We start from the raw sequence: 23,053 nt of genomic DNA on the forward strand, positions 1-23,053 counted from the left end.
TGTCCTGAAACTGCTAGCAATAACCAATATCATGCTAACAAACCAATAGGGTTTTCAAAGTTTAAAAAAGTATGTAATCCAGTACACACTTTATTCTGAAAGTAAACTTCGTTGTTATCACACAGTAGAAGTACTTTATCAATATAGCTCTATAAGGTATAAATTCTTTATCTGAATTTTTAAATAAAATTTTACTGTATTTGCAATGATCTTATTTTCAGTAAGCATAGAATATGAAAATTTTAGAATATGCCTGGGATTTTATGCAGATTTCTTAGCAACTTTAATAACAATTGGCTGTCCTGATCCTACCAGCTAGTTCAACATTTCCTCTACAGATTAAAACCTAAGGGTGATGGTTTTGTATGATTCAGTATTCCTACAGTTAATATGTTACTCTGAGCTGCATCTGGAAATGTATTCCAGTAAAACAACCAGAGTCAGATGCTGGTTTTGTAAGTGTAGTGCTGCCTAGTAAGAATGTGTTATTTTAAATTTCAAAAGGTTTAACCTGCATGTGAACAACACAAAAATTTGATAAATACACAGTAAGAGGAAGATGTAAAAACAAGTAAGTAACTGGCTGAAATAGTGTCATGAAAAGAAAAGACAAGGCAGACCTTATCTAGCTTATGACTAAATATCATTTTATGAAAGCTAGTGGGGAATAAAAAAGTATTTTAACAGGCTTTTGATTTATTTGACTTGTGCAGGACAAATAGGCTAATGTTTGTAATTTATCTGTGATGCCCATCCATAACATTGGCATACTAGAATTTGTAATATTCTCTGCAAAACTAATAGTTTAATCCAAAATATTATTTATTTAAAAATATTATTTATTTCATAGAATCAGCCGGGTTGTAAAGGACCTCTGAGATCATCAAGTCCAACCCTTGATCTACTACCGCTGTGGTTACTAGACCATGGCACTAAGTGCCACAATATTTAAAAGTATTTAACAAGCAAAGTACTTTGGAATATTTGTATTGGTCTGGGGAAATAAATACTGCAGCTCAGTTACTGCTGCAGAATGGTTGTGGTTGTATTTCATGTGTCTTTGTTTACTCATTTTCCTAAAACATTGAGTTTGTATGCTAGAATTTTCAGTATACTGTATGTCTGACAGTGAGACTTTCTAGAAAAAAAAATAAGCAGACCCCTCGAAAATGCTGGTTTAAAAATTAAAACAAGTGTTTAATAAAGATAATAAACTATGCAGTCCCAGGTAAGTGATTCGGAGTATCACCAGTCAATCTTTCCTTTAAGATCTACCAAGACTGTTTACCCCTAAATGTTTTAGAAGAGCAATACAAAGTTTGAAAAAAGTGAAGATCTTGGGTTTGGTAATGTTAGTACCAAATTTACTTGTGCAATGTCTACTTTGAGACTATGGAAAATCATAATTCAAATGGAATCACACAATATTCCCCCACTCAGTTCCTTGATTCCATTCAATGTATCCTATAGAAAATACTTCAACAGCAATCATTACAGTACTTTAAGATATCTGGTTTTTTTCTTTTTTTTTTAAGTGTTAGGTGAGTTTCCTCCTGTTTATTTGCTGTGTACTTCTGAAAATTTGCACTACAATTTCCTGTGTATTATCTCAGTGCACACGAACATTTACTTGTCACAGTATTCCTGCTAAGAATGAAATGATTTCAGTGCAATTTTATACCTTAGTAGCTGATTTATGGAGAAATTATGATGTTAAAATATAACAAGGTGGGAAAAATATGTGGGAAGTATAATAAGGGCATGGTTCCATTTGTAGCAGGTTATTTGGTATGGAACAGGAAAAAATTATTTGGTTGAGAATTGTGAGGAGAGGTGTAGTACTGATTTGAGCTTTATCTGTGTTAGCATGGCTGAGGTGCAGTCCTTTAGGATTTCTGGATAGAAGGATAATCACTGCATGGTCTCGTTCAAGAAATGATGTTGAGAAATGCCAGCATAAAACTGTTATAAGAATTGACAGAGTCTTCTTTTTTTCCTGCCCAGAAGACCTATGACTTGCTGAAACCCTCAGCTTCATATGGTGTAATGAAGTAGGTGGTGCTGTCCATCTTTCCCAGGATGGCGGTTAAAATACACTTTTCCTGGCACTTCAGTACAGCATGTAGCAACTATGCATCAAACAGAATCTGTTATGGCTTTTGCTGTTGAGAAACTAGTTGACAGAGCTTTTGCTAGATTTGGGAAAGGTTTCTGGTTTCTAGCATTTCTTGCCTTGGGCTGCAAAGGGACCTTTGTTGGATAGTGTATCAGATCTGCTGTTATTACAAAGAAAGTGAGGAAACTTTTCTTTCTGTGTCCAGAGTACCTGGCACCTACAGGAGCAGCGACATTTTTCCTTCGGTTTGTGTATTTGACTTTGTTTTTTTGAGGAATCAGGTGTTTTGCAGTGCAAGAGAGCAGAAAAAGGAGAAGCCTGTACCATAGTGGTTCAGTTGATACCTCTCCAAAAGGCATTTGGAAGTGAAGTGATAGTGTCTGCAGCCATAGTGTCCATGGATGTAACAGCCGTAAGATAATAAAACCTTCACTTAGCCTAACACAAATCTCCCCTAGGGGTGAGGATCTTGAACTTGCACAAGAACTTTTTTGAAACTGTTTTTCTTGTCTTCTAAGGTAAATTCATAACTCAAAAATGAAATTCTGGTTTATTTCTCTATTTTTGCTTAACTATTTTCTGATACATTTCTAGTGTATACACCAAATACAATAGTTGTTTCAAATGAAATAATACAGTGAGCGTATAGTCAGCTTGAATCATAGCACAATTTCTGATCTATGATTGAGAAGTATACAACATCCATGATTGCTATGATTTAGGAGAATACAATAAAGATTTTGCTTCTTGAATGCAAATACAAAAAAAGTCATTTGCTGTTCTTAGAGTGCTTAGAGTGCTGTTCTTAGAGTGCTATTAATTTTTTTGAATATCAGAAAACTGATTAAATAATCTCTTTGATACTGTGTTGTTTGTATAGCTGGATACATAACAGAAAGCTGGTAAAATATAAGACCCGTGACTGAGACAAATGCTGTGCAACAAGTTTCAATACAAGCACGAACAGATGCAACAAATGAAGCTAGAGATGAAGCCATAACAATATCTTTTTTATATGTGTACTCCTAATCATATTGCTAATGCTTTTCTTTTTTCCCCCTTACAGATGATTCCAGTATGGTTTTACAGGCTCAAGAGGAGATTATTGAAATGAAAGATGTGTTTTCGGTAAAACTGAAACGACGTCGTTTTGCAGGCCAGACAAAAGGTGGCACTTTGTTGGGTATCACAGTTTTTAAATGCTTGAATAAAGAAGAGAATAAACTAACAGACTGTGCTATCCATTTAAATAACTTAAGTGAAGATCATTGTCAGTCATGGTTTAGACATCTGAAGGAAATTTTGAACGGTAAGCATTTGATTGGTGTTGATGTTATTTCTATTGGCAATACATGAGGCTGAGTGAAGCTTAGAAACTTTTTCCCTGTGGAAATTAAGACATGCAGATATGAATGTTATTTTTGGGAAATGTTTAGTACTGAAATTTTGCATGGTGAAGTGTGAAATTTAAGGAAGTGACAATAATTGACTATCTGTAAAAATGAAACAAATAGATGCTATTTTTTGGAAGTGTTCTAAAAGATACTGTAAATAAGTAGTTTATTCTGACTGAAGAGTCTTTTGGGAAATCTTTCTGAAAGAAATAAAATATTTTGTTGATATTTTGACTTGAAATTGCATCACTACTACAGTAGTTGCAGTTCTGAGAACTCTTCAGGAATGTTTTGGTGACTGTTTAGGACCTCCCACTTGAGACCTGCAGATTCTTTAAGAGACTAATGGGAGAGACTTTCCTCATCTCCATAAATTCACAGGTGGCAGTGCTCTTAAGGCTCTGTAGGACCTCTGTATAATTTGATATAAAGTGTATTGACACTAATGATGAGAGGCAATTCTTTACTTTAAAAATATCTTTCAGTGTTTGCCTAGGCTAGTGCCCGTTTCAGGATGCTTTGTTTTACCCATTATAGTTTTATTTTTTTATGGAAGTGGTATCCAATTTAAGAAAAACTATTCACTGTTTAGGGAAAAGAGCCCCACAAGAAATACAAGCCTTTTACTCTAGTTTATATTGGAAAATCACATAATATAGCACACTTTTGATTTAAAAACCCAAAACAACACTTCCGTCACCACACCAAACTCTGATTTAGCTCCAAAACATGCCTCTGTTTACAGATTCTAACAAATGAGTTTGTTTAGAACAGAAATAAAACAGTCCGTCTTGTAACAGACTATTAAAACTCCAGGTGAATTGTTAAGACTGAGGCAGATTACAGAATTCAAATCTTGTACATCTGTAGTGTTTGTAACAACACTTTCAATAACAATTTCTAGTGTACTTCTAGTAAAATGACTTTAAAGTGTCAAAGCAGATATTAGAGATACAACATGAGTTATTAACAGTGCATTCTTACACTGTCTACAGTATACTTTGGATTTTTCAAATGAAGATGTTATTAAAAAGTCTTCCTTTTTGAAAGACTTTATCGTGAAATATCAAAATCTGCAGAAGTGCCAAGATTCCTGCAGATCTCCAGCTACCCATAAAGGCAAGGACATTTGCATAAGGAGCAAATGTCTGTTTTGTTCCCAGATTACCCTCCATCTATCAGGAGCAGTGATACCATATGTTCACAGAAAAAAAACCTGCAGTATCTCTGCTCAGGTTGCCTTGACCTCAAGGTGAAGTCTCTGTTTTATAGCTTTGTAATTGGAAGCCACGCGAACCTGAAAAAAGTATTCTGTGTAATGTTGCTGTTTCAAGTTCTTCCTTCAGCTTGTCTTTCTCCAGAAGCTCAAACCTTGTGCTGATTTTTTTTGATGTCTGATCAGTATATTTTTTTCTACTTGCCTTCTACCTCAGGAATAATGAAACTTGGAGGGGAAAAAATAATCAGACAACCATGCCCCCAAATATAATTGACTAATGTGTATATTATTCTAAGTTCTATAATTACAATAAAGGTAATTTTCATACTGTTATGTTCTGGCTAGATAGTCAGACTGCCTTCCTATTAGTAAAATCACCAAAAAAGCATCGATATTTATGCACTCAGTGTGGCAGAGGCTCATTATCAGTAATTCAAACAGTGATGGTATAGTTATGGTATAATTCAGAAAAAAAGTCTTCTGAATTAAAATGTACCACACATTGGTATGAAGTAGGATTTAGGTCTGGACTAAAAGTATACAATGAAGCTGAGTTCTGTTGATTTCACAGTAACTGAAATCTCAAAAGGCACTTTGATATCTCTGCATGAAACAGTGATGAATTTTCATAGTTTTTGCTGCAGCTTTTTTTTTCCTATTGTAATAGTGTTGGAGACATCTTTGTTAATGAACTCAAAGTGTCTCCTTTTGGTTTTATCCTTCTAAAATAGTTAAAATTTCAGTGTACTGCCCTGCCCCCTTCCCCCAATCTATCTGATCCCAAAGTAATTTTTCATTAACTGCTGCATTATTTACTTGGAGGGGTTTTTTTAATTGTTTCTGGGCTGTAGCAAATGAAAAGGAGGTGATTTACCAAAGTAGAACATATATATATTTGGGTATGTCTGTCAACAATACTTAGACGTTCTGAAAAATGACTGTACATGTGACTGACAGGTGTGTTTCCTCTGAAGATAAATGCGATTTCTATTTGTTTACCTTACTCTTTGGCAAGATTTTTTTATATTTTTATGCATATACATTAATTAAGGAACAACAATAGAAAGTTTATCAGTGATGATGTGAGCTAGAGTTTTATCTGGAGGTTTCTGATCTTCCAATGAAGATTTCATTTTTTTCTGAAATTTCATGTGCACAATTTCTCTTTTACTGTGTGATTTGTCTGGCATGAATGTTTCATACATGTTTTTTAATCTGTTCTTTCTTACTCTCTTCATAGTGAGTGTCCTCTGATTTGACTTTGTGTTCAGAGTACTTCAATTTAAAGTTTGACTAGGCTATAATTTTTTATGAAGCCTGTCATCATAGAAGTAACCACAAAGACATATAATTGTTTAGAATTTAGTTACAGTGACTCCTATTATGGGTTTTTTGTGTGTGTGTGACAGGGTAACAAAATATATGTACCACCATCTTCCCACTTTTAAATAAATTTTATTTTCTACTTAATGTTGCCGCTGTTCAAATGCATGCCAGCTGGATATGAAGGGCCTGCTCAGTGATATGGTGGTCCTGAAAACTGATCTTCTGTACACCATGTGTTTGTTAAACTGATGTAAGGTAACCATCTTAATATGTAAGGTGCCATCTTAATGCACCTGTGGGACATTGGTTCTGGACTGGCTCCTGGAAGGCCCCAAAGAGCAGCCTAGAAAGATTGTAATGTGCTGTTGCTCTCCTGTCAGTCCTGTTACACACCTGACTCTCAGTGATTTCCATTTATACGTCACATCTTTTTGTACAGGACTTACAGGCAGGTACAGTGGGGACATACTGTGTCAGTAGAATTCACTGTTTAATCTAAAATCCTCAGTGCATGCAAACACGCAGTATTTTTTAAAGGGTTAAGGCAGGCTCAGAAATGAGAGAAAATGCTCAGTTGTCAATGCTCATCCATTTTTTGGGATTTTTTTTAACAAAATAACACTTATTTTCATTAACAGTTGTTTTGAAAGTGTTGTACTTAAAAATCTGTAAACTAACAGAAGACAGTAAATGTGGTTAAGAATAAATGATAAAGTGGCAAAGAAAGCATGAAGTGCTTTTTTATTTTTATCTACTATTCTGTAGTATCATACTGGGATTTGATATGAATGCCTGAAACTTCATGCATGAAGTTTTAATTAAACCATTAATGTTAAACATTAACTTTGGTTAGTTAATATTAACAGTGGTATCTCCATAGTTACATTAACAAATTCGTCTCATGTTATTAGTTTTTCTCATGTATAATATTCTTAATGTTGTATAAAGTGTTCATAAATGTAGGCAGTAATGACATGATTCCAGGCTCTTAACTTTTGTAACATAAACCCATTTTCATAAAGCTAAGGACTGAAAGCAGCACAGATGTATGTCTGAGCACAGCGTCTCTGCTGCCCTATGAGCCTTTGTTTTCAGAACACCCTGATTGACCCACCACCCTTCATGGTTCACTGATTCACTTGATAGATCAAGTTTAAACTAGTGCATATTAGCACATTTGTTAGTACTAGAGGAACAGTTGGCCTTCCTGCTTTAGGCTGCTGGTTCATTTCAAACGGAGCAGCCACAGAAAACAATAACAGAATACCAGTTAGGAGAACACCAAAAGGCTGGCAGACTGGATTCAGTTGCACGCTGTAGTCAATGACATTGATTCATTCACAGAGATGTTGTTTAAAGACAATTAAAAGATTATTATTTAAAAATACTTTTAAAGAAGTTTCACAGTAATATTGCCTGAAAGTTTAATTTTTGACTGATACTGGATATTTTTCATAAAACTCGGTTGCTTGGTGTGTTATAACCTGTTCAGTGCATGCTGGGAATGATAAAGTAATTATTTTTGTCACGATCATCCTTTCATGTCAGTTGGCAATTATTTGGCACAAACAAAACCACATCAGTAGTGTACCAGCTCTGCTCAAAAGCCTTATTTATGATACCTGTGTCTGCAAATGAAATATTTTACCTCTCCAAAAAACTAAATTGATATTCAAGTAGTCATAAAGAGAATATTCCAATAATTTTACCTTGTGAATTCATTTGGTTCTTAAAAATCTCACTAGGATTTATGTGTCAACTCTGATCTACTTTTCAGCAATAGCCTAATATACATCATCGTAAATGCAGTTTCTGATTTAGAATCATTTAATAAACCAATTTTTGTTTTAAAAAATGAAGTTCAACTGTTTCCTTAAAAACATAGAATTTTTTTTCACCAGTTGAAAAACCTGTATTCTTTTCCATACTTAGGATTTCTTTTAAACCTGTATATTGCTACCCAGGGCTTAAATTTATGCGCCTGAAACTCAAAAACATGGAAGTGAGATAGTGATGTTTGCTTTTTTCCCTTCAGTTTTCTCCTAATGACTGTTCAGCAGTGTTGCTACTTGCACTGTCTGGGTGACAATTTATGACACTTTATCACCTTTCTCTAATTCTATAAACTACACTTTCCTATTGCCTCTGTTTTGTGTCTTATATTACAACAAAGTTTTTGTTTTTTTTTTTTAAGTTTAATGGTATACTTAGAAATCAATGACTCTGAAGCCAGTTTTTAGAGTTTTGTGGCTCTGGGTTTGGTGGGGGTTGAGCATTTAGGACCAGCTGTCCCTGGTAGGAGTTCCTGTAAAGAAGATAAAAAGCATGACAGCACATTTATGAATGTGGCTAAATCTTTACTCTTTTAAATCAGGAGTCCTTATTATTGTAGTTTTCAATTTAATTTCTACTGATGCTTTAGGCAAATTATCAAATCACAGAAATTATTTTTTTGGTCTTAATATTTTTATAGCTTCTAAAAGACTGCAATAATACCAGATAGCGTATTTCAATTAAGACATTATTATAATATCTTTATGATGATGATTTATGTGTATTAATAGTCCTTGGAAACTTTTCTGTAGTCTTCCTTGTTTGTGTTGTAATTCCTGTGATTAGAAATTGCACTGAAGTACATAGCTGCAGTGCTTGTTTCTGTTTCTAGAGAATCAGGAATAATTTAAATTGGAATGGACCTCTGGAGATAATCCATTCTAGCTTCCTGCTCAGGGCAGGTGAGCTTCTAAAAGAGATCAGGTTGCTAAGAGCCATGTCCAGGTAAGTTTTAAAAATCTCTAAGGATGGACAGTGTCATCCATGGCGTAACTGCCCTCATTGTGAAGTGTGTTGTTCTTTGTTTCACATTGGAATATTCCTTGTGCAACTTGTGTCCATTGCCTTTTTGTCCTTGCACCTCCAAGGGGTCTGGCTTGGTGCTCTTTGTACTCCTGCAGTAGATTGCAGGAGCACCTTAAGGCAAGCATTTAGGTAGTTTCTGCTCCTAAGGCTGTACAAGTCAGCTACCACCGACTCTTGTCTGTGGCCTGTTCCCTCGTTGTAGTCACAATTCTCCGTTGGACCTTCTCCACTTCATCAGTCTTGTGCTGGGGGCCCTGAAAGTGAATGCAGTTTTTGAACTTCAGGCTCAAAAGATGTCAAAACCAAGGGCATAGTGATATCCTTTGGACTGCTGGTTGTCCTCTTTTTACTTCAACCCAGTAAGCACTTCAACTTCACTGCATCAAGGGCACACTTACTCATGCTCAGCTCCTTGTCCACCAGGAGCTGCCGATTCTCTCTGAAGAGGTGCTGAGTGGTCAGTCTGTCCCCAGTCCCCCCAACTCATAGGGTTTTGCCAGGCCAGGTGCTGACCTGTGTGTTTGTCTTTATTGAACATCTTCAGGCTTTGTCAGACCTTTCTTGTAGTTAATCAAGGTCCTGGTGAACAGCCGTCCTGCCCTCCAACACATCCACAGTCCTCACCAAGTTACTTTTCTTTCCATTTTCTTTTTTCTCCTTTTTGAAGGAGATACTTTTTAAGGCTTGTGCTAAAGACATGCAGGATTCCTCAGGCATTAAGGATTCCTCAGGATTAGTTTGCTGTGCAATGACTTGACACTGTGTGTAACATTTTGACATAAGTATAGTTATAAAATTTTTTTGAGTATGCATTTGGGTTTATAGCAGCAAACTGATCCAGTAATTTCTTTCAGTATCTTTAAGAAATCATCTAAATTTATGAACACAAACTGGATAAAGTACTAGTTTTCATTTCCAGATTATTTGATGTGTTTAAATAATTAAAAAATAATCTGTGGGACTTTTTATAATTGTTATATTTTGGTCTTAAGGAAAATATTTTCTCTTTACTGATGAAATAGTATTTAGCTATAATTTTTTTGAGGAATTGTTCCTGTTCAATTGTTGAGGGAAAGTAAGTGGAATGAGCTTCAGAAAGTCCCAGCTGATACTCTGAAGGTACACATGGCTGTAAAAATTGAAGTAATACTCTTCATGGGCCAGGAAAATGTGCTTTCACACTTGACTCCTTTTGGAGTTGTGGCCTACTACTAGTTTTGTTCTTGAATGTTGAAAGCTGTACACTTGCCAAATATTCTAGCTTTTATTTGGCTAAGAAAGTGATAGTCTCACCTGATACTAAAATAAGAACTAAAATTGTTTAAATCATATATGTTAAATAATTAACAAAACAACGGCAGTATTGCATGCTACTGCTTGCTTTTTGTAGCAAAGCAGCCTCACTGAACCATGGCAATTTTAGGAATTCTAGAGAAGGGAACTTGAAAAGTAATGTTATTTGTTTAGTATGAGTTATTTATTGTTCAACAAAATGCTGTATTTCAAAGAATAAAATTACTTCATGGGATCAATGTGCAAGACAAGGTACAGCTTGTATAGCATTATTTCTCAGTGTTGTTTCCTTGGAGTTCATTACTTCGAAGATCGAAATGTTTAAAAAATAAAATGAACAATAATTCTAGGATTTCTGAATGATATTGCCAAGTTTTATATTTTATTTCTATTTCTTTGGACCTCCTTCAAGGTGAGGGAATTTTGTTTGCACTGTTTGATTTGCACTTTCAGAAAACAAAAGCATTGTGTTGGAGTATCAGTTTTACTGGGTGCTTTTTTTTCATGTGCCTGCCAGGAGGGTGTCATATTATATTCCAACAAGGATATGTTTTGGTGTTTGTGTTTCTTTTCTTTTTTGTTGCTCAAGCTTAGAACTTCTTCACATTCCATCTATTCCTGTATCAGGATTTAGCTAGGTTATGACATAGACTTTTTTTTTCTGGTTCCTACAACTGTTTATTAGCTGTACACACAAAAGTAATCAGTACTGTAATTTAGAGTAAATAATGCATATCCAAGAAGTAATTGAAACAATTTTTAGACTATAATTTACTTTTCCTGTTGAAGTATTTTAATGATTCTAATATCAGAAATTCGTTTAAGCTGTAAAAATAGTTGGGCTGTATGTAATCTTAAATATTTTGTGTTTTCTTTTAAGGCTTTCAAAACAGACCAAAATCCTTAAAAGTGTTTGTTAATCCAAGCAGCCACAAAAAAGAAGCCACTCATGTTTATTATGAACAAGTTGCACCTCTTTTTAAGCTTGCTGACATAAAAACTGATGTCACTGGTAAGTTGCTTCAAAAGCATAATTAATCCTATGTGAAACTAGTACTTAAGCATACAAGACAATTTAAATTTACTGCTAATCCTTATTGGCTTTGCCTGCAAGTAATGCATTCAGAACTCTAGTCAAAAATGTTTTTGTAGTTCTGTTATTAATTGAATATTTTTCACCTGTAGCAATCAATACTAAGTAATACATAACTGGTATTTTTTAAAGTAAGCATTCTATATAAACAAACAAGCATTTAATGTCTGACAGTCTTATATATGCTTGCTAAGAGTTGTTCCTGCATTCTGATAAACTCGTGACCTTACCTATTCTCTTCGGAGAATGTCTATTGGCCTGACATATAAGAGGGGCTAATCTGAAGGACACAGTATTTCTGGGTTCTGACTCAGTTTCAGGGAAGCCTAAGTGATTAAGTTCTGTGATGACAAGGGCAGTTCTCACGAGGCACATGGGCGTGACTTGGTGTCTGGGTAATGAAAAGGTACAACTGTAACGTTGTAGTGATGCTGCCTTCTGCTCAACAATGGGTTCCTGATAGCAGGTGTGGATTTAAGGCCCCAGTTTGTGCCAGAGTTCTGTTTTATGTCCTGAAATTGCCCTTTGGCTGTTTCGTTTGATTGACTTTTTTATAAGAAACCAAATAGGGAAATAAGGAGTTTTCTTAAGCCAGTAAAATGTTAGTGAACTGATCATTACTTTTGCTCCCTTCTGTGAACAGACCAAAACTTATGCGGCATCAAATTTCGTCCCTCAAACGACCTAAATTTACAGAGAATTTCCCATTCACAATTTCTAATCCATAGTATTACATTTGCCTTTAATGCACTGCTATTTTTTGATTATGCATTTCATATTCATGTGAAATATAAATTCTGGTGCAAGACATTTTAACACCAAAAATTTTTTTTCCTATATTTGTTGTAATTGACTTGAAAAAAAGAATTAGTTCCAGCTTAAATTAATTATAAGACAGAGGGCTTATTCTGAAGTTGTTACTTAAACTTCTTTTGAAATGATGACTAGTTCTGGTTGCAGGCCAGAAATTATTCTAAGAAAATCTAGTTTAGGTATGAGGATATAATGATGCAATAAATGTTTTTACGTGGGATTTATCTTGCTAATTTTATTACCTATATCTTTGTATTTTTTAATTATTTAACCCACAATTTAAAGTCACTTGAAGATTAAAGGTACATTAAAATAAATGTGAAAAAGATTGTCTGTATTAGAATTCTGTAGGGATAATTTCTTAACATCCCTTAATTGAGAAGGGAATGCCAGCAGCTTTATATAAGTTTTGATTCTCACAGGCATATTTTTCACCTGCAAGGCATGGATGGTAGTGTGAACAGATTAATAATAATGCTGTTGTCTTAGAAATTGAATTTAGCCTTGTTTAGTCACAATACTTTAAAAAAGTTTTAATGTAAGCTATGAATATAATTTGTAGCGGGTTTAAAACATTTTTCCTAATTGAAGAAAAACAGTTTAAAGTTTATTTTTTTAATTATTTCTATTTTAAAATTTGAAAGGAAAATTCCGGGTTTAGCTAGAAAAATGCTTAATAGCTTATCCTTTAAATAAGGTTTTTTTGGCAATGATGAAATACAATTGTGCTTATTAGCTGCCTAACACTCCTCCTACAGGCAAAATGAGAAAACTGCATTACAGTTTTCAATGCTAACAGGGAACTAAATATTTAAGAAAATAGGGAGCTAAATATTTAATAAAAAGACAGTGGTGGTGGGTGCTGACTGAAAGCCCTGTCCACTGGTACTCTCTTGTAATAAAACTGAGTGCTTTATTTCAAGTACATTGAGGAGGGTTTTTTTCCTCCCATAATTGTTTTGGATTATGTGAAGTTGGAGTGTGTATCTTGCAGTTCCTGCTTTTTTTGGACTATGGCCAATATTTAGATAACTGGTGGTGTACAATGGTGTATTAGATACTGAAATTGTGAAGGCTTTTGTACAATTTTTACACTGAAGATAGTTTACATTCAGACTTTTCCACATACACACATTTAAAGCTTAAAATTCATTGTACACAAAAACCTTATAGCAAATTTGAACCTGTGCATACACAGTGCAAGGCTTGAAGGTTACTGAAATAAACCTCAAACCATCAAAGGTTGACAGTGGAGTGCTGAAAGACAGAGCTCTCCTCATGCAATCTTGTACATTGGTAGCTGGCTGTGGCTTCCTCAGTGATCAGGCTTGCCAGATCTTCATTGTAACTTCTCTTGGAATAAACTTCTGTATTTACAAGTCTGGAGTGGAAGTATTCTCTCCTACTCAAGGACATAAAGTGATCAAAAGGCATGTATGTAAATAGGTGAGTTCTGAAGTAATATTTACTTTTTCAAATTATCTTCAACTTTGGTAGGTTTTTTTGTTTGTGTGTTTTTACCAAATTACTTTATGCACTACAGCTGTATTAATTTCAGTAAAAGTAACCAAAGGTCTTACAGAGTGGATTGTGTTTTGTTGGTTTTTGGGTTATTTTGGTTACATGCAATAAACAAATCTCTGAAGTGCTTAGTGCATTAGAAAGTGGGAATTAACAAATTTAAACTGAAACAGTACTTTTAACTGTAGCTAAGGCTAAGCAATAGTTAAAATCTGGCCTTTATGCATTCTTTTAAGAATTTGGCAATCTTTTGTGCTACAGCAGGGATATGGCTGCTACAGTAAGAGCAGTGACTCTTCCAAAAATTCAGTTCAACAAGAGCTCGTTCCACTGTTGAGATACCTGCAAGTATTGAGGAATAGTGATAATTTGAGCCAATATTTTAGAAATACATTAGTATCTTGTAAAATTTTACACATAGTAATAAATAAATAAAGGAAGCCTTGACAGAATCATAGCTTGTCTCACTTGTCATCCTAGTTTTCACTCTTTTGCTTCTGTTTATGCACAATTACAAGCTGACATTTAGGCAAAAGTAAGCCTGCCCATTTTTAGGGCAGAATCACAAAGGGAAAAAGAGTGTTTGGGGATTGGATAAATAGCATTGGTTTAAACTTACTGTGCAGTAAATAACAACAGATGAACTGGTGTTGACACTGGATGAAAAAAGTTATCACTAGCAGTTCTAATCCTATCGACTTCAGTCTGTGACATGAGTGCTAACATTTTTAGGTGTCATAGGGAGGCATCCTGTGTTTTGAAGCGTTGAACTAATTGCATATTGCTTTTTCTATATGTAGAGGCAGAACCCTTAGCTCTTGCTTGCTATGTGAGATAGCGTGTTAAAATATTTTGGAGTATGTGTGACTGTTCAAATGAGGTACACCATTGGTGTCCTTCCTTCAGAATGCTGTTACTTGAAACTTAAGAACAAAATGTCCTTGAAAAAGAAAAACTTCCTCAATTAGGCATTAGAAGTGGTTGAAAAATCATTAAATAATATAAAATATTAAATAAATTACCAAATATGTAATCTGGATCCTTCTCAAATGACAAAAGAAGCTTTTTCCTCTTATCAAAATATATTGTGTAGGGTTTTTTGTTTGGTTGGTTTTTTTTCCCCTAAATTGGAACAGGGCCAAATATTCGAACATTTAGCTTCTTTTCCAACTATCAGAATGATTTATACATGCCCTTCTGGAGACTGTCAAGCCTGCAGAAAACTTTTTAGACATGGTCTTTTTATGTCTTTTTATGTTGGATTTTTTTAAGTTTATTTTCTACTTGAATGATTTTCTATATGTTCTCACAAAGTTTTTTCTGGAAACCTCATTTTTTCATTGCCTTTTTGTCATGTTGTTTTGAAATAGATGCTGTGTACTTCTGTCATTTGCTCATCAAATTTTAAATTTCTTGGAATTTCTCAATCTTAAGCCTTGCAATAGTCTTTGTACTTAATTTCCAAACTTAAGCAACTAGATGCAAAGAGGATGGAGTTGCTATCAATCTGGCTAACATTAGTCATTTTTACTGCCTTTATTGATTTCTCTGTAGACATGAGCCCTCTTTATTTTCATGTCCTTGTTCTTTGAGTGAATTAATTTTGTAATACTAGGCATAACTTACTTACATTAGGAAAGCACTGAGCATGTTTTCTGTTACAAAATAAATCTTATTTACTATTCGATTTTAATTAGACTGTACTCATAACTTTCTAAATGTCATCATGTTCATTTAAAAAGGCATGTAACCTGGTAACCAACTGTATGCTCTCATAGGAAGAATTTATTTTGCAGCTAAGCAATGGTAAGATATTTGAAGCTTTCTGCATTTTTGCATGATGAGCAGTTTTATTGGTCACTTTTTGCACAGTCTACAGGTATTGATAAAATATCGTTCCTATTGCTAATGCAAAACTGAATATGGTAGCTTAAATATTGTGCTTTGATCTTCCAAGAGGCCCTACATGAAAGTAATTGCTGTCTATAATTCCCGAGTTATCATAGTGATAGGTATTTCTGCAGCAAAATGATAATTCCTTGCCTTTGATATAATCAAAATAACTCTAGTTTTTAATTACAAATTTTCAAAACAACAAACACTAGAACTTTGCTAATACTGATTGGGGGATTTTGAGGTTATATGCAATATGTGTGTATATATGTATGTGTGTGTGTGTGTGTGTCTGTATACATAATGGTTTAATGTGAAGTGTAAAAATTTTATCACTTTTGTTTTGATTTTGTTTTGCTTTTTATTTCTTAGGAAAAAAGATATATACACTCACTATATATACAAGCATATTTGTGTGTATGTATACATAAGGAGAGAGAGGGGTATTTTCAGCTCTTGTAAGCAGTATTTGAATAGTCTGTAGAAATACTGTTAGAACAGGTACAGATACGGAATGATTGTTTTAGACACCAAGACTAATAATTTTAACAGTGTTTAGAAGCAGTGGAGAAAAGCCTTGAACTGTGCAAGCACTAGGGACAGACAAGCATGAAAGATTAATGTAATTTTGCATATAATGATGCACATTCTTACACAAAAAATCCATCTGCAAGTGTCATGTCAGTCAGCAAAAATCTTTGATGGGTGGCTGCAGCTGGGCTGTCTCTTCTGGCAAAGCTGCCCTAGAAAATGCTAAATGTAGTTATGATGCTTTGTGCCATCTGTAGTATGCCAGTTTATCCTGTCTTCACTGGCATTTACAGTGCTATATAGAGTATCAGCAAACACAGAGACATCAATGTAGAGTGACAGATTCATTTCCTCCAGAGGCTATGAACTCTGGTGTATACTTGTGCCACCTTCCTCTGTGTGTTATATTCTGTTGTCACTGGTATTTGGCTTGATTTCATACTTCTGTGTTTAACTCCTCATATTTTTGATTTAGCAATTTGCATATCCTAACACAAAGGCAATTAAATTTGGTTGATCCTGAAATAATTCAGTCTTTACTGAGGATATGCTTATTTTCCTGAAGTTTACCATGTCAATGCTAAAACTTGCATTTTGGTGCAACAAACACCTTAAATTATCAGAATTTAAATTCACTAAATAGCCATGTGTTTGATGGCAGTTGAGTTTTAATGTCTCTCCTTTTAGCTGGTGTAAAATGTACTTTTAAAAATCATTAATCTGTATCGAATTACTCTGTGTTCCTTATGTTATAAGGGCAAAATAATTGAAAATGCTTTAAAATTATCTAATCTGCTGATAATTAATGTTTTTCCACAGTAACTGAATATGAAGGACATGCTCTCTCAGTACTTAAAGAATGTGAACTCCAGGCATTTGATGGGTAAGTTGGTTAGTGACTGTGAATGTTAGTAAACTTCGTCACGTTATTTTTTTATTTGTATTCCAATAAAAACTATGCTAGTAGACATTTCATGAGTTACTCTGTTTCTCATATCTATGAAACCTGAGAAAATGAGTTCTCATTAAATGCTTTGGTTTTTAGTAATTACTGACAACAGATATGTATTTTAGATTCATAAATAATGGTAAATAAGCATAAACCTTTCTGAAATATGCTTCATGAAATTTTCAGTCTCTGTATTTGCAAGATTATGAAAACAAACAAGAAAAAGCCTGGATTGTATGTTCTTTACAAACATCTCCTATACTGAGCCATATTTAAATTGTTTCATCTTTGATCTTTGGGTAGAGTCACTGGAGTACCTCCCCTGTAAGGGCAAACAGGAGCAGAAGAAGCTGGAAGAATATAACCCTTTAGTCAATATGATGCTAGGATTTCTGAGGTGAAAAGACCCCTGTCCTTTCTAGAAAAACACATCTGTATCTCCTTTTAGGCACTGTGTGCGGTGGTAAGAGGTAAGGTAGTTTTTGTGCTGTTTCTGCACATAGACCTTACATGTTCTGCCCAGGCTCAGAAGCAACTGGAGGCAAGTTAGGTGTGGGCTGAAGGCTGTGCCTGTGTGCATTAATCTGCTACCCTAACTCAGCTTGTGTTTGCCAAATGTTGCTTATTTTAGATGGACAGAAAGCTAATTCAAGTGAAAATATAGAAAGGGCAAGACAGTTGTTTTTTTTAATCATTACAGTAGGTAATGAATAAAATGAAGTTTACCGTGTCAATGCTAAAACTTGCATTTTGGTGCAACAAACATCTTAAATTATCAGAATTTAAATTCACTAAATAGCCATGTGTTTGATGGCAGTTGAGTTTTAATGTCTCTCCTTTTAGCTGGTGTAAAATAAAACTTCATGTACTTTTTAAAACATTATTTTTTAAAATCATTAAATTTTAAAATTTCGGAACTTGATTTTTTTTTTTCTTTAAGAGTTATGGTTCCTTATGTGTTAAAGAGCATATGAAGTAAATTGAAGCTTACTATTTGCAGTAGTAAATTGAAAGTTCATATCTCAATAAGCAACACTCCTATTTGTTAATTTTTTGTCAAAGTTGTTTGTACGCATAATTTCTTTTCTCTAATTTCTCCAGTTACCTCATTTTTTGCAGAGACTGGTAGCATGTCATACATCTTACATATTCTACCTTTTTTGCTATCCACTTTTTTTAAGGACACTGGAAATTTTGGCACTTTGTCAACATGACAGTGTGGGTTTTTTACCCCTGTCTTGTGGCTGAGCCTTGATGACAGAGAGAGTGCATTTGTGGTGCTGCTATCTCAGCTGCATTTTCCTGTTTGTACAGTGACAGAAATAGACAATGTACATGCATATATTTCTTCCCTGATCTGGAACCTAAGGTATTCAGGACATTAAGAGTAGCCTGGGTTAAGTCAGAACTTAGGAAAGTTGGTTGAGAAAGTTGTGTCTGATGGTTAGATAGATGTTTCTTCCTGTAAGAAGCCGCCTTTGTGGTCTAAGTGAGATCTGTTTGCTCGAGATTTTCTACTCCTTATGCATAGCAGATTCTCACTGATTAGCTTTGGGATCCCAGGTCCCTGATGGTATCTCTGTTTCCAGCCAAAAAGGTAACTTTCAATACTAAAATAATAAAATCAAAATTATCAGCATTTTTGTTATTCCTTGAACTCTTTATCTACAACAAACACAGCTTTCCAAAATCAGAACAAAATATGTCTGGTTTTTGAAGTTTTAATAGCCAGAGAACAATCAGGTAAGTCCTTCCAGGTGTACAGTTTATCAGACTTCAAAAATTAACTGTTTTTTGCTGCTGTGGGAGAAACTTTGAAGACTAGGAATAGACAAAAAAGGAGTAAAAAGACAGGTAATGACTCCAGATTATGAGGAGGAAGAAAATGTGCTTCAAACTTTTGCTATATATTCTATTTTTTATTTTTAAGTTAATGTGGGCAGTGTTTAGCTAGACAGAGGAAAATTAGAAATTAAAAACCACCTTGGAAATAATAACAGGAACTGAAGAAGAATGTAAGGGAGCTGCATAATTGAATTTAAACATTTTATAGCATAATGAGTATTTTCTTGTAAAGACCTTACTAGTTTTATCTGGTTGAATTATTGGATGTAGTTGTACAACTGCATTCATATAGATATATAAAAAATTATATTTTAAGGGAGTTCCTCCTAAAGTGACTCTGACATTTATATTACAAATGCTTGAAAAGTATTATTACTATTTTTACCATTAAAATGTTTAATAATTTGGAGAATCACTGTAATAGCTATTTAAATAAACAAAAACAAGAAAAAAAAAAGGTTTTGCTGTAACAGAGCTTTTACAGACAAATGCATTCCTCTCTATAGCCACAGCAGGTGGGAGTTTAATTATGTGCTCCAGAAGCAGTGATTAAGTACCTTCATGCAAAGGATTGCTGGCACTAGGATTTTATACCTTACTAAATCCCTTAACTGCCTACATAGTGTGTGAAAATAGCTGTTTTCAAGTATTTTTTTATTTTATTTTTATTTTATTGTAATATTTGGTGAGTTGTTATTATAAGGGCAATTAAAAGACATTGGAATGATAGTGTGGGTCAGCACTGAAAAATGTGAAGAGCTTTTTCACTGAGGCACTTAAGCTTGTGTTTGGTTCTTCCATCTGACCAGTTTACGAGCATAATGTGTGAAATGGTAAAATAATTGTTAAATATATTTACTCCTACTCAGACTGAAAGCAGAAATAAGGATGCATATCTCATGAGGTAACATTCACTGATCTGACAATGAAGCCCAAGCTTGTTCTGAAAGAATGATTTTAGCTATTTGAAATATCTTTATGTATATGGTGTGTAGTAGCTGCCTTCCACTTGTTTGCTCAGCTATGAAAGAGTTTATTTTGAACTGTATATTTTTTGTTTCGTAACAGGGTAGTTTGTGTTGGTGGAGATGGATCTGTCAGTGAAGTTGCTCATGGTCTACTGCTTAGAGCCCAGATAGATGCTGGAAAAGACACAGATTATGTATCAAACCCTGTTAGAGCACCAGTTCCTCTTGGAGTAATACCAGCAGGTGAGAATAAAAGGTACTGTTACATTTTGTTAGTCATCTGTTTTAAGTCCCTCTGGTATGTTTTACAGTTTTGGCTACTGAAGGCAGTTCTTGATGCTAAAGCTTCAGTTACTTAAGGGAATAAATGTCCTAAATTAGTGATTTAGATTGATTACAAATGACTAGATTTTAAATTGTAATGATAATTTATAGTAATGGCACAGATGAGCTCTTTGCCTGAAGGAAGAAGCTGAGGAAGAATAAAATAATTTTCAGCTGATTCACGCAAAGATCAAGTTTTGCCCTTATTTCCTGAGAGAAATGATACCATATGAAAACTTTGTTTTCTAGATTTTCCTTTCTTGGATCTCTCCTTTTTTTTGGCAGGGTTGTCTCTTGGATTCATGCTTAGGGTCTATTTTAAAATGGTGTCCCACAAAAACATTTTGTGGATTATATTAAAAAAAAATAATGTACTAAAAAATCTTTACTCTTTACTCTTACAGACCTGAAAATCTCTACCTCTCTCTTGAAAAATCCTTTTGCTCCTTTGATAACTTTTACTTACATCTTGTGGTGTGATTTTGGTTGGTTGGTTGCTTTTGGGGGGGTTGTGCATCCCTTCTCCTCACAATTTTTGTATTTGCCCTTATTGGAGTATAACTTGGCCCAGGCAGGAAGGTCTTAGGTGGAAGTGTGTCGTGGTTTAACCTCTGCCAGCAGCTCACTTGCCCACCAGCAGTATCAGGGAGAGAAACTCATGGATTGAGGAAAAGACAGTTTAGTAGGTAAAGCAAAAGCTGTGCATATAAGCAAAGCAAACCAAGGAATTAATTCACTGCTTCCCATGGGCAGGCAGGTGTTCAGGATCTCCAGGAGAGCAGGGCCCCATCACTCATAACAGTGACTTGGGAAGACAAACACCATCATTTCAAATGTCCCACATTTCCTGCTTATTCCCTCCACTTTATATATTGAGCATGATGTCATTTGGTCTGGAATATCCCTTTGGCTGGTTTGAGTCACCTGGTCTCTCTGTGTCTTCTCCCAGCCTCCCATGCAACCCCAACTTCCTTGCCAGTGTGGAAAACAGAAAGGCCTTGGCTCTTGCAGCAATAAAAAACCCCATCACTATATTTTCAACCCTGTGTTCAGCACAAATCCGAAACACAGTCTCATAGTAGCCACTGGGAAGAAAATTAACTCTACCCCAGCCAAAACCAGCACAAATCAGTACAGTCAGAGTTGATTCTGGCCTGGAATATGAATCGCTTCCCTTGAAAAGAGAAGGGGCATTTTTGCACTACTCTCTGATGTGGATGTTTGACGTGACTACCTGATGTAGTTTCTCAGATGTTTCTAATTAATAAGGAAAAAATTCCTGCAGTCAGTTGAACAGGAAATTGCTATTTTGTTTTCTACAAAAAAATGGAGCAAGTCACTTTGAACTGAGTATGCAAGATTTTAAATGCTTTGACTTGGTTTGCACTTACAAAAGCAGCATGAAGACAGGGACTAGTTGCTTGTAAAAGTGTGACATTACATTAGCTTTGTTCCGAGTTAAAAAACCCTTGGAAATGTATTTGTAAAAGAGGTAGCAATCTCAAAGACATGAAGCTAATGAATTTCAGTACAGCAGTTGGGCAATCACTTCAGTGATGTGAATCACTGTTCAGTTACTGTGAATGTCTTGATGGTGATGAGAATCTCTCCAGCGCTTGACTCCATGTTGTGCTTAGGTCGCTGTGTCTCATCATTAGTGCTTATTCCCTTCAGTTTAAGACAAATATGTCATGATCATAAAGGACCTGTAAACCCAAAAGGATGCTGTACAGCTTGTTACAAAAGGATGAGAAGAATTTCTAAAATTATATTGTAAGAAACTCCTTAATAAGTTCTTAAAAATAATCTATTGTTTATTTTATTTCCATATTGCTGATAATCCACAAGGTAGTCAGTTAGGAAACAGGTAAGTGTGGTACTTCTTCTCATGAAGATGGAACTCAACGTCAATTAATTTTTTTTTCCCCACCAGAAATCCATTTTACAGAAATAATAGGATTCCCCAACTGAGTAGAAACAGCAACTGTATTACAGGATAGCGTTATGTGAGTGGCTTAAAAATCTGGTTTTAGCCTCTGTTATAAGTAGTTGAGACAGCATTTTGAACTTTCAGTCAACTTGATGGGAAGGAGATGCTCTTGAAGCAGTTTACCTCCTGAAGAGAAAGGTTCAGAGGGGAGTGTGTCCTTACTAAAATACTCTACTGAGCTGCCTTATTCTGGTCCAAATCAAATAGACGAGATGTGGGGAAGCCTGCAGTTGTACTGTTGGCCATTAGCAAGACTGTTTGTTGCTATGGGAACTACTGCTAAGGAACTGTACAGAGGGGGAAATGGAGAAAGGGAGGGGGGAGCTGGAAGGACATTAAAAAAGCTATCCAGTTGTTACAGAACAAGAGACAATCTATATCTGATGGCTGTGAACCTTTTGGATTGAAATGGTTCATTTAAATAAATTCATGATTTCCAATTAATTCAGAAAATAAAATATTACTGAGGGAGTGTTAATTTCTGTGATATTTCAGGCAAAGAACCAAAATGTTGGTGCACTTTTCAACGGAATTTTAGCTATGCTTGACTAGGAAGTCATTACATCACATTTATCTGTTTGGATGGGGGAGACATTAACAGCCTTATGAATATTCATGTCGTCTGGTTAATTAAGTTAATTGTACTGCAGAAGTGCTTGCACTTCCAAGGACAATTTTTTTCTCTACAATTTCTGTTTGGTACCTTCATCAGTCATGCTTTACATGACCTGCAGATACTTTGTCCCTACTGTGATGCTTATTGCACATCTCGTAGGGAGGAGGTTGTAGGAAGTTGTTTGTAATGTCAGGAAAATGGGTTGATATTTTGAACAGAGTTGTACTTTTTGAGTAATAAAATCTTCTTTGTTTCTGTTCAAAAAAATGCAGGTGACAGAAATGCTTGAATTTTATGGATGAA

The 23,053-nt window shown here is 34.9% G+C and overlaps 1 protein-coding gene across 1 annotated transcript in view; it reads left to right on the top strand.

Annotated features, from left to right (window-relative positions):
* CERKL (ceramide kinase like) overlaps nucleotides 1-23,053 on the top strand; it is a 52,976-nt gene that overhangs the window by 19,127 nt on the left and 10,796 nt on the right. The window contains exons 2-5 of the mRNA XM_064660698.1: nucleotides 3,183-3,425; nucleotides 11,088-11,219; nucleotides 16,878-16,941; nucleotides 19,921-20,063. Of these exons, the coding sequence (XP_064516768.1) occupies nucleotides 3,183-3,425; nucleotides 11,088-11,219; nucleotides 16,878-16,941; nucleotides 19,921-20,063 (582 nt within the window). The remainder of the gene's footprint in view (nucleotides 1-3,182; nucleotides 3,426-11,087; nucleotides 11,220-16,877; nucleotides 16,942-19,920; nucleotides 20,064-23,053) is intronic.

Source organism: Pseudopipra pipra, chromosome 7 (genome assembly GCF_036250125.1).
Source record: "Pseudopipra pipra isolate bDixPip1 chromosome 7, bDixPip1.hap1, whole genome shotgun sequence".
Classification (NCBI taxonomy): Eukaryota; Metazoa; Chordata; class Aves; order Passeriformes; family Pipridae; genus Pseudopipra; species Pseudopipra pipra.